This window comes from Erinaceus europaeus, chromosome 1 (genome assembly GCF_950295315.1).
Source record: "Erinaceus europaeus chromosome 1, mEriEur2.1, whole genome shotgun sequence".
Taxonomy (NCBI): domain Eukaryota; kingdom Metazoa; phylum Chordata; class Mammalia; order Eulipotyphla; family Erinaceidae; genus Erinaceus; species Erinaceus europaeus.
The window spans coordinates 175,416,168-175,428,557 of record NC_080162.1 but is presented as its reverse complement, the minus strand read 5'-3'; the positions used below and the strand labels follow the sequence as shown (position 1 = coordinate 175,428,557).

At 36.0% G+C, this 12,390-nt stretch overlaps 1 protein-coding gene across 2 annotated transcripts in view; it reads left to right on the top strand.

Moving 5' to 3' along the window:
• Positions 1-12,390, top strand: part of ZC2HC1A (zinc finger C2HC-type containing 1A) — a 39,796-nt gene extending 27,406 nt beyond the window's left edge. The window contains exons 8-10 of one of the 2 annotated variants that reach the window (XM_060199842.1): positions 3,071-3,187; positions 9,575-9,682; positions 12,019-12,390. In XM_060199842.1, coding sequence (XP_060055825.1) covers positions 3,071-3,187; positions 9,575-9,682; positions 12,019-12,184 — 391 coding nt within the window. In that variant the 3' untranslated portion in view covers positions 12,185-12,390. The remainder of the gene's footprint in view (positions 1-3,070; positions 3,188-9,574; positions 9,683-12,018) is intronic. The other variant, XM_016192027.2, reaches the window with a different exon arrangement.

Here is a 12,390-nt window from a genome sequence, read left to right as displayed (position 1 = left end):
ATGCCTGAGGCTCCAAAGTCCCAGATTCAATCCCCTGCACCACCATAAACCAGAGCTGAGCAGTGTTCTGGTTAAAAAAAAAAAAGAAGAAGAATAACATTAACTAACATTTAGTTTAAAAAGAACATTGTGTGTTTGTGCATGTATATATAGTTAAATGGCACATACATACATATAACATAGTAAGTAGATAAATACATACATTTACAGTGAAGTTGATTTCTTAATGGAGATGTAGCCTAATAAAACAAATCATTGGAAACTGTATTTCATTTAGGTTTGCAAAATCTGAAAATACTAGCAATCATCTCATATATAGAAATATGTATCATCTCTATTAGATAATTGCCTTTAGATTTCTATTAGGGCACATAATATAATATAATATAACTTATACTAGGCTATGTATAATAGAAAATTATATGTATATAATATGTATAGTATACATATCTATATTATCAAGTTTAACTTTTGTTGCATCATATGTAAATTTTGAGTAGTTCTCACCATCTTAATAGCGTATGTTTTATTTGCCTAATTTCAATTTTGGTCATCATTTCTGGGGATTTACTGCTCCAGGCTAACTTTTTCAGGTAGAATAGAGAGACAGAGACAGAATCAGAGCTTCTCCCAGTGTGATGGGGGCTGGACTTGAACCTGGGCCATGCACACAGCAGAACAGGCGTCTTCACAGGTGAGCTGTCTTGCTGGCTCAGTGAGGTGTGTTTTGAATATTAACTTTAAATTTTTTTTACTTTTTAAAACATCTCTTTTTTTTTCATTTAGATTTGATTAGCATATTTTTTTTAGTTAAGGTTTTCTAAATTTTAACTTTAACTTTTTTTCTGCAAGTATTTTTAACAAGATCTTTTGTTTCTTATTCCAAATTTAAAGATGATGACTGTTGAGACCAAACAGCTTAGTTAGGTAATGTAAAAATCTGAGTTGTGGGGTTGGGCTTTGGCACAGCCAGTTCAGCACATAAGTTATCATGCACAAGAATCTGTGTTCAAGCCCCTAGTTTCCACATGTAGAGGGAACCTTCACAAGCAGTGAAGTAGTACTGCTGGTATCTCTATCTCTTTCCCTCTCTATCTCCTTCCCACTCAATATTTCTCTGTCCTATCAAAATATAAATAAGAAAATCTGAGTTGTTAATTAAAATTTAAGTGGATGAGTTTTCCACTAATCTTTTATAAATAAACACCATCAAATTATAATCACAAACATTTCAGGAGATATAGTTAACACACTTAATGAATGTTTAATTTTTTTAAAATATCTTATATAAAAAGAATAGTATTAATTCTGCAGTAAATTGCCTATAATGTGCAGAACAGTGAAAGAACATAAATATAGATGTGTCTGTCTTTGAGAGCCTTACAGTCCAGAGGAATATAATATCATTTTTTTAGACCCAAAACTCCTAAAATTAGGAAGCAATTCTGGTTCATTTCACTGTATGCTCAGATTATTGCATGCTGCCTGACACATAGTAATTATTCATGTTTTTTAGTCAATAAGTGAGCAGAATAATCATTCATTAGAAAGTGTGCTTTTCTTTTAGTGTGATTTTTTTTTTTATTTATAAAATGTAAACACTGGAAAGACCATAGAATAAGAGGAGTACTATTCCACACAATTCCCACCACCAGAACTCCATATCCCATCTCCTCCCCTGATAGCTTTCCTATTCTTTAATCCTCTGGGAATATGGACTCAAGATTATTATGAGGTGCAGAAGGTGGAAGGTCTGGCTTCTGTAATTGCTTCCCTGCTGAACATGGGCATTTGCAGGTCAATCCATACTCCCAGCCTATCTCTCTCCCTTTCTCTTTCTCTGGGGAAGCAAGGCTCCAGGACAGTCACTCCAAAGCTAACATTATCGAAGTAAGGACTACAAAAGCTGAAAGTGTGTTTTTAAAGTTAAAAAGTCATCCTATTGTGCTATAAGGTAGATGGTTTAGATGTAGTTTTATAATTGGATATTCCCTTGTTCCTACTTTGAATTGAGTGGGTATTGTCATGAATTTTGTCTGGTTAATGGGACTTTTTCTATTGTCTTCTTTATTTAAATACTTTATACTTTTTGGTTTAAAAAGAAAGCAGGTTTTAAAAATTTTATTTGTGATTTTCAAAATTGCCAACTGGGTTTTTTTCACATAGGATTATTTTTTCTTTTTTTTTTAATATTCCTTTTTGTTGCCCTTGTTTTATTGTTGTAGTTATTACTATTGTTGATGTCATCATTGTTTGATCGGACAGAGAGAAATGGAGAGAGGAGGGGAAGACAGAAAGGGAGAGAGAAAGATAGACACCAGCAGACCTGCTTCACCAATTGTGAAGTGACTCCCCTGCAGGTTGGGAGCTGAGGGCTCAAACCAGGATCCTTAAGCCGGACCCTTGCACTTTGTGCCATGTGCGCTTAACCCGCTGCACTACCACCTGACTCCCTATATATTTTTTTCCTTTGGGTAAATTTCAGAAATGATGATTCTTTGTAAGAACATTAAGTTGGATAAAGTTATAAACATTTGATTCCTTGACTCATATTTGAAATTTAAATACAGAGGAAATCATAACATAATAAAGAAGAGAAAAAAACCAGATTCTTTGAATTCAAGGAAGGGGAAAAGTTAAATTATTCATGAAAACTATAAGAACAAGCATCACATCTGTGTGATTTATCTAAATGTCAACTTTCAGTTCACTTGTAACTTCATGACTATTACTTAAAACCATCGTTGGCCTCTTTAAGATTTATTCTGGGTTAATTCCATTACGCATAAATATGACATTTATTTGAATATTTATCAAAATTAGTAATGTTGCTTGCACAATTAGAATTTCCATATCAATAATAGATATTACATGCACAATCAAAGGGCTATTTAGCTTTTGCCCTTGCCATGGTAGTCAGATAACTAAGACTTGGGGTTAGGGGACAGGGGATAGATTTTATTTGATAAACTGGAATAATATCTTTAAACTTTATATATATTTGTATATATATATATGGAAGCAAACAACAACAATCTCCTTATGAGTACACCTTTATATATTTTAATAGTAAGATGGACAAGTTAGGCCCTCCACTTCGAACTGGAAGACATGTGCAAAGGTTGTATGACAGTGACACAAAATCAGGCAGTACCATCAAAAGACATGAGTTATTACCCATTTACAAGTAAGTATTTGTGACTCAGTTTGGTTAAGCTTTTTTTTTCAGATATTTTATCAAAGACTTTATATAATGGAATTATGAATTGTGCATTCCAATACTTTAAATCTTATTTTGATTATTTTTAAATAATGAAATGCTAATAATCAATTTCAAACACTTATTTTTTTGGTGAAATTTTCTATTCTAAGTAAAATAGGTTTTAGATTATATGACTTTATCCCCTTAAATTTTTGTTTTTTAATTTTTTATTTATATATGATCTATTAAGTGTTTCCTATGGCTTGGGGAAATAGCATAATGTTTATGCACAAAAACTTTCATGCCTGAGCCTTACAATCCCAGGTTCAGTCCCCCTCACTACCATAAGTCACAGCTGAACAGTGCTCTGGTTAAAAAAAAGAAGAAAAGAAAAAAAAGTTTCATTTGAGAGAGAGAAGTTAGAGCAGGCAGTAGCTAAGATTGAACTGGGAAACTCAGGCATGTAAGTCCTGCTCTGAACTATCTGAGCAATTCCCTGATTAACTCCATTAAAATTTAATTGCTCAAAGGCTGGAATAGCATTCACCTTTTTTTGTTATTTTTTATGAAACTTTGGAAGTAATATCTTTAAAAAGAAGAGTAGGGAGGGCCAGATGGTGGTACATATTACAGTGTAGTAGAGTGTGCAGATTACAGTGCATGGAGACCCAGCTTCAAGCCCCTTTGTCCCCCCCACCCCCTGTAGAGGAAGCACTTCATAAGTGGTGAAACACTTTCTCTTTCTCTCTCCTTCTCTGTCTCCCTTTCCCTTTTCTCTCTCCTTCTCTGTCTCCCTTTCCCTCTCAGTTTCTCTTTGTCTCCTTCTAAAAAAACAAATATATAAAATAATTTTTTAAAAAGAAGAACATATGGAACACTGCTGTATGTTTTGTGTGTGTGTGTGTGTGTGTGTGTGTGTGTGTGTGTGTGTGTGTGTGTGTGTGTGTGTGTTTTGCCTCCAGGGTTATTGCTGGGGCTTGGTGCCTGTACTACCAAGCCACTGCTCCTGGAGGCTATTTTTTTCCCTTTTTGTTACCCTTGTTTTATCGTTTTTGTGGTTATTGTTGTTGTTGTTATTGATGTCGTTGTTGTTGGATAGGACAGAGAGAAATGGAGAGAGGAGGGGAATACAGAGAGGGGGAGAGAAAGAGACACCTGCAGACCTGCTTCACCACCTGTGAAGTGAACCCCCTGCAGGTGGATAGCCAGGGGCTCCAACCGGGATCCTTAGGCGGGTCCTTGCGTTTTGTGCACTTAACCACTGTGCTACTGCCCCGACCCCCTGTATGTTAAGTAATAGTGCTGTGATCCTTTAAGCAAGTGATTATGTGATATACAAGAAAAGGGGTCTTAGAAGATAGTTAATTTAAGGATCTTGAGACTTTTAAGTTAGATGTTTGAAAATACTGTGAAATGCTGAGCAGAGACAAGTTTGGCAGTCTTTTTGGAACTTTCCCATTTTAATATTTGGTTTGAGCCAAGTTCCAAATCTAATCTTATTTTTAATCTTGCTTTATTTTGCTTATTTTTGTTGATGCCAGAGTCTCGCCCATTTACAGTTGCACCACTCCTGGGCCAACTGTTCCATTCTTTTTATATTCGATAGAGATAGAAAAAAAGGAGAGAGCGAAACAGACACCACAGCACCAGAGTCATCCAGTGTCATGGCATCCCTACATGGTGCTGAGTTTCCAAACAAGTGGGCTGTCATCTATCCCTAACCCTCTCCTTTTACAATGATGTATGTTAACTACAGTGGAAGAGTATGCATATATTTTATTGCTAGGCATTCTGGTCTGGCATCTTCAGAGAGAAAATGAAGGAAGAGGGAGAGGTAGAGAGAGACAGACAGACAGACAGAAATAGAAAAACATCAGAGCACTCAGGCTTTCTTCAATAAAGTAGGACCTGGCTCAAACCGGGGTCACATGCATGGCAAAGCAGGTGCACTGTCCAGGTGAGCTACTTTGCTGGCCTTGACATTTATTAAGAAAATATAGAGGGAGTTGGGCGGTAGCACAGCGAGTTTAGCACACGTGGTGCAAAGCGCAAGGACCGGCATAAGGATCCCAGTTCGGACCCCCAGCTCCCTACCTGCAGGGGAGTCACTTCACAGGTGATGAAGCAGGTCTGCAGGTGTCTTTCTCTCCCTCTGTCTTCCCCTCCTCTCTCCATTTCTCTCTGTCCTATCTAACAACAATGACATCAATAACAACAATAACTACAACAATAAAACAAGGGCAACAAAAGGGAATAAATAAATATTTTTTAAAAAAGAAAATATAGCGATTAAATTTTAAGCCAAGACCTACTATATTTTATTTATTATATATGAGAAGTAATAAATCACACTAGATAAGTAGTAAAATAAAACCGAGTCTTTATAATAAATTAGCAGCAGCCTTCCAGATGTTATTTATCTTTTTGTCCACCTGGGATTTCAGCCTGGGTAAATCTACTACTTCCAGTGAACAGTGTTTCTCTTTTAATTTCAGATCTGTTGATCAGCGGATCAATAGATCAGTAGTTAGATAGATGGAGCAGTGCTGGACATCACAGCACTGTTCCACCATTCATGCAATTTCCCCTTGGTGGTGTTCATAAAATTTCCATTTGGTGCAAGGGCTTGAATCTGGGTACTTGCACATGGTAGAGTGAGTTCTACCTGGTGAGCTATCTTCTAGCCTCTTGTGTTATTTTTGTTTATTTAAAAAATATGTTCTTTGCGGTTGAATAATGATTCACAAGATTGTAAGGTGGGAGCAGGTATAGTCCCTTGTGTTATTTTTAAATAGTGTTAAATACTAAGTTGCAGAATTTGTGTCTTCAGTAATTCTTCTTTGCACTACCACTGCTGTTTCTTCTGAAACAGATCTCAAAGAAACATTGACTAGTAAAAATACTAGATCATGTACAATTCCAAAATTACACCCCCTTCTGGTATTGCTGACATGTAGCCCAGAAGGGGGAAAAAATGTGTTCTTCACACAGGAGTGGGACATTAAGTTTTAAGTACTTATCAAGACAAGTCTTCCATTCTTAAAAGTCCACCATGACACTTTGTCTTTTATAAGGTCTTATAATATTAGAAGGAAAGTACATGATACGCCCATCTCTCTTACATGCTAAACCTTTTTAAATGGTAAGGAATTCTGATAACTTGATTTTTTTCTCTGGTTCTAATGTTATTTTAAAGTCATTTGAAACTTACATTTATTGATATGTGGAAGTTATGAGTATACATGCACTTGTATATTTTTATTACGTGCATCTCTTGCATAGACAGATAGATAGATATAGATAGATAGATAGATAAGATTTCTAATAAGACTGTTCTGGGCAATAAAAAAGTTTCATCTTTTATTCCTTTTAGAATTCCCACTTGAGGAAATGCCATTCTTTGACAGTGATATTTTTATTTTTAGCTAAGGAATTTCTAAAAAGCACTATGGTAATTCTTCCTCAAGAATTATCATAGATTTGTTTGTTTGTTTTGTCTCCAGGGTTATTGCTGGGGCTCAGTGCCTGCGCTACGAATCTGCTGCTTCTGGAGGCCATTTTTGCCCTTGCTTATCGTTGTTACTGCTGTCGTTGTTGGATAGGACAGAGAGAAATCGAGAGAGATGGGGAGATAGAGAGGGGGAGAGAGAGATAGACGTCTGCAGACCTGTTTCACCTCCTGTGAAGTGACTCCTCTGCAGTTGGGGAGCTGGGACCTCAAACCGGGATCCTTACTTACACTGATCCTTGCGCTTTGTGCCATGTGCGCTTAACCCGCTGCGTTACTGCGGAGCCCCCCCTAAAGGGTTTATATTCGTGCAAGCTAGAATGTATCTTATATTTGGACTGGTAATGACCATTTGAAAACCTCTAGGTATCAGGTAATCCATACATATTACAATGTGATTATTGCTTTTGGAAGTTTAGAATTAATTTGAAGTAGTTATCCAATACAGTCTTTGTAAATAATAGCACTGAAAATTGAATAAGATTTATAATAGGATTTACTTTATTTCAAGTTAAAGTATTCTACCCACACAGTATTATTATAGTTTACTTAAATTCTCTGTACTTAAGTTTCTTCAACTTAAAAATGAGGATAATATGTTGAAGAGATTATGAAAATTAAGTAAAATATGTATGGCACCTGACATATCTGGAATGCAGTGGGCATTTGAAAAATAGTAGATATCAGTAGTACTTAAGAGTAATTTGATGGTAGCTATTTTCAAGTTTTAGAAAATCCTTTCCATCTTTGCTGTATAGAAGAGGGTGTTCAGACAAAAGTCAAGAATTTCTGCTTGATCGTATAACACAATATTGCTTAGCTTTGAAATGAAGAAATTTCACTAAATTTTTAAAGAGGAGAAGGGGTCTAACATTTTATTAACTATCTGATCCCTGACTTTGCAGCCTATTGCTGTATTACCTTATAAGTTTTTCTACCACCCTTTGTCTCATTTATAAAATGAAGTTACTAATCCTACCCTCTTTGCTGGATTATTATGAGAATCAACTAAGTTTGTATTTAAAAGCAATTGGAAATGTAGCTGCCATGTACTTAACACCATTATCTAAATTTTAACTTTTGCAGTAGCTATAGTAGTAGTAATAGTACCTTAATTATAAACTGCTGAATATTTACTTAAAACAGCAATATGTATACATATATACACATATAGAATTACATATATGTATACTTAATAATTGAATAGGGTTAACATTTTATAATCAGGGAAATTTAAACTCAAAGAAGATGATTACTATCACAAGGTTGGTCAGAACCAGATGGAATCTGAATCTAAAAGTCTGTGTTTTCACCATTTGTTTTACTCTCATATGGTCTGCTAAGCATTCTTTGACTTGTGAAGTTTCATAAAGGGGATTCAGTAGTTATCCCACCAGAATTGCTCACCAATACTAGATAGACCGGGTCGTATAGTTGGTCAAATCAAATCTGTAAAGGGGAGATTACGTTGACCCACTCCTTTTAATTGCTGTTCCCCAAACAGAATTTCATTAATTGAGTATTGTCAGGCTTCAGGTCTCGATACCAATTTGAAGTGAAAAGGAGACCCACACACCTAATGCTGTGTATGAGCCTGACCAGAGTGGCTATATCAGGAAGATTTTTCTCACTGACAGAGAAGTCTTGAATGCAGCCCTAAACCAAGTTGCCAGGGCTCTTGTCAATTGTGCTTAGTATAATTACATCAGAGGAAGCAAATTAGCCAACTATAAATTGTTTGGGGAGATGTTGACTTTATGTGACTCCCAGGAGGTATTCTTTACATGACTTCCACTCTATACCAAGATCTTGATGTACAGACAATATGTCACCAGCCCTACATATTTACCGTCCACCTACATACTTACCATCCACCCAGTTACTATGGCCCTTTCCTTAGCAAGGCATGGTTGTCATTAGAAGGTACAGGTTGGCCTTTTGCCTATAGGAGCTTTTGCTCCAGACCCTCTGTTCTGTGACAAAGAACATGCACCACCCTTGCTTCAGGACAGGGGAAACTAGAGTGGAGTTTACATTTCATGTACGCAGTTCAGTGTGCTCAGACCCATTTCTGCAGACAGTCATTTTTAGTGTCTTTTCATTCCTTGATCCCAATAGAATATGACCCTCCAAAGTGACTAACTAATGTTGCATTCTTTTAAAAACTACATCTCACATGCTTAATATTACCTAAGATCAACAAAACCCCTCTGGAGGGAATATAGATTTATTCTATTAGGATTTATTTTATGAGAGAAAGGAGAAGAAACTGCAGCACCATTGTCATACATATGACAGGGTAGATTGAACTGCAAGCTTCAGGCATGTAAGTCCTGAGCCGTGGCAGCCAAACCATTTCCCTAGCCACAAAACTCTGGATCTAAACTGTAGAAATCTTGACGCCTTCCGTTTCTAGGTAGTTCAGCCCGTTAGAGCAGCAGCATGTGTATCTGAGGGCTCAGAAGCTGTAGTTTCAATACCTGGCATTACTTTATGCCATGCTTAGCACTGCTGTTTTCCTCTTTCCCTCTCTCCTTTCTCTCTCCCTTTTCTTTTACTCTCTCTCATATCAAATACATATTTTTCAAGAGAAAAATTTATGATTTTAATAATTACCTTATGATTCTAACATAAGATGCATATAAATATTTTAAGTATTGTGAATACGCTAGTAGGAAATGCATAGTGCAGTGCTCTGTCCTCAGTACTTAACTCCTGTTTTTTCTGGATTTTGATCTTTTGACTTCACTTTTTTTTTTTTTTTACAAAACCTTTGATTTATTTTTATTTATACAAATAAGCAAATTGAGACGTAAATGTTTGCTGCTCAATAAGTTTTAGTTATGCCATCTCTTTTTTTCTAGGTCCAACATTAAACCTCGAAATTCCACACCACCTAGTCTGGCGCGAAGTGCTCTCTCGGGTGTACTTACGAACAAAAGGAAACTGTGTCCTGACAGCTGTATAGCCAGGTATGTTTCTATCCGCTGTCCTAACAACGAAAAGAAACACAAAGATAGGGAGTCTACTTAATTGCCTCTCTGACCCAGCGGTTCTTAAGCAGCATGCTGTTGAGTTTCCAAATTTTCTGACTTTTAGTAATTTTCTGTTTGTTGTTGAATGTTAGCCTTACTCCATTGTGGTCTGAGAAGATACTTGGGGTGATTTCAGTGCTCTTGAATTTGTTGATACTGTTTTTGTGGCCTAACATATGGTCTATCCTTGAGGATGTACTGTGTGGATTTGAAAAGAACGTGTATTCCTGTTTTGGGGGATGAAGAACTCTGAAAATGTCCAAGAGGTCTAGTCTGTCCATTGCTTCATTTAGTTCTCTTGTTTCTTTTTAGAGTCTCTGCTTTGTTGATCTAAGTGTGACAGTGGGGTGTTGGAATTTTCTAAGGACCAAATAATAAAACATGCATTAGGCTGTAGAAAAATCCGCTCTTTCCTTTGCTCTTTATTTACTCTTGCTTCTTAGTGTAGACACTTCCCTATCCTCTGTAGTTTTGATTCTGTAAATGCACAAGGTCATTCTATTCAACTTCACTGAGTCCACTTGTTTGTGTGTGTGTCTAAAGATTTATTTGTTCACTGCTGTGAAAGAGGGAGCAAGAACTAGACTTCACTCTGACAGGTGCATTACCCAGGATGAAACTCGGAAACTCATGCTTGAGGGTCCCTCACTTCACCCTCACTGTCATCTCACAGGTCTCTCAGGTGGTTTTAGGTCCTAATTTATCTCTATAAATTAAATAATAGATCTTTTAGATCACTATTACTGTAATCTAAACAGAATTTTAATATGTCTGAACTCTTCACCGAGGATGCGATTATTCATGTTTTCCTTTCTAGTGTATGGCCATGTTTGTTACAACTTTGACATGTATCTAGATCTATATATGGTATCTCTTTATGCTCTAACTTACTCCAGGAAAGAGAAAAAAAAAATTCTTGTTTAAAATTCAGTGGTAAAGTACATACCTTATATGTATGAGGCCCTGGGTTCAACCCCTGACACCTATAACCACAAAGAAGACACAAACAAATAGAGAAGGAGGACATCATGAAATTGGTGAAACCATTTGCTTTCTCTCTCATTCATTTTTTTTTAAGTGATACTTTCAGAGGTTAGGATCATAGAGGATAGATAATTGCTACACGTTTCTAGCTAAATTATTTAATAAGTAATCTTCGTCTCAGCTCTAGTTTTGATACATAGCCATAACAGATAAAGAAATCCCAGAGAGTATGGTATAATATCTGCCCTAGATGTCTGTTAAACCAAAAAATGCCTTGAAATTCTTAATAAAATGTCACAAAACATCTTTTTTGAATATGTAGCTTAGCTTTCAGAGAAGTATGAAAAACTTCCTGAGTAAAATATAAATGCTAAAGGAAAAAAGAATGTTAACTGAATCCTGACACTTCTACATTGAAGTTCTGCCTGAAAAAGGAAAGGAAAGGAAAAGGAAGAAGGGAAGGGAAGGGAAAAGGAGGAGAGTGAAGAGAAGGGAAAAAGGAAGGAAGGGTGAGAAGAAGAAAGAGAAAAGAAACCCCTGTATTGAGTACTGAGATATTTCTCATTACCTAAAAACTTAGTTTTTAATGCTGTTGTGGTAGTGAGGAGTCTATTTTGGGGACTAGTACACATAGAGCATTACACGTTCAACTTTTATTTCCTTCTTTCATGTCTTTCATTCTAAACCTGGACTCTTGTGTCTGCCAAGGGATTCTTTTGGCTCAACTATTGATATTTATATGATAGCATGCCATACTTAGCATTGTAATTACTTATCATAAATAGAGAATTATACCAGGACATCTACAAGGGTTTCTTATATATTGCATTATAATAATTTAATAGTGAGTTTAAATATAAATACTGTAGGTTCTGTGCCACCTTTATTGTACAAAGTGGAGACCTGGATGTTGAAGACATCTCTGTCTGTCTTCTGGGCTGGGTTATAGTGTCCACTTTATGTAAGGGTTTGTTTTCCCCAGGAGAGAGGATATTGTAAATTTTCATCCTAAACCCACTGTTTGTTACCTAGTCATGAAAAATTCTACTATGGACAGATATACTACTTAAAAGAACATGTAGAATAGGAGTAATTACTAAGTGAGATTCTTTTTTGCCTGTACTAGAGGAATATTAAAACTTAGATTAAACATACTTCCAGTTATATTTAATATTATATCCTTTTCCTTCAGGGTTATGGCTTAAAATTACTGATATAATTTTTTGTGGGTTTTTTGTTTTGATTTGTTTTGTTTTTCATTTTGTGTGTATGTGTGTATGCTTCTTCAGGCCAGATGGAGACTATGTATCTTCACTTAATGGTGGACATATTAAAGGAATTGAAGGAAATTCTTCTGGACATTTACCAAAATTCTGCCATGAGTGTGGAACTAAATACCCTGTGGAATGGGCAAAGTTTTGTTGTGAATGTGGCATTCGACGAATGATTCTGTGAGCAGAATCATAAAAGATGAAGAGCTAATCCAGAGCTTTGGCTATTGCAGCATGGACAGCTGGAACACTTTCTGTAGTTATTCTAAAATTACGCAGAATACTTTTTTCCAGCAGTTTTTGTAGCATAATCATTTGGCTACATAATATTATATGTATATATGTGTACATATGCTGTATATAATAAATACATGATACCCCAAGCTGCAA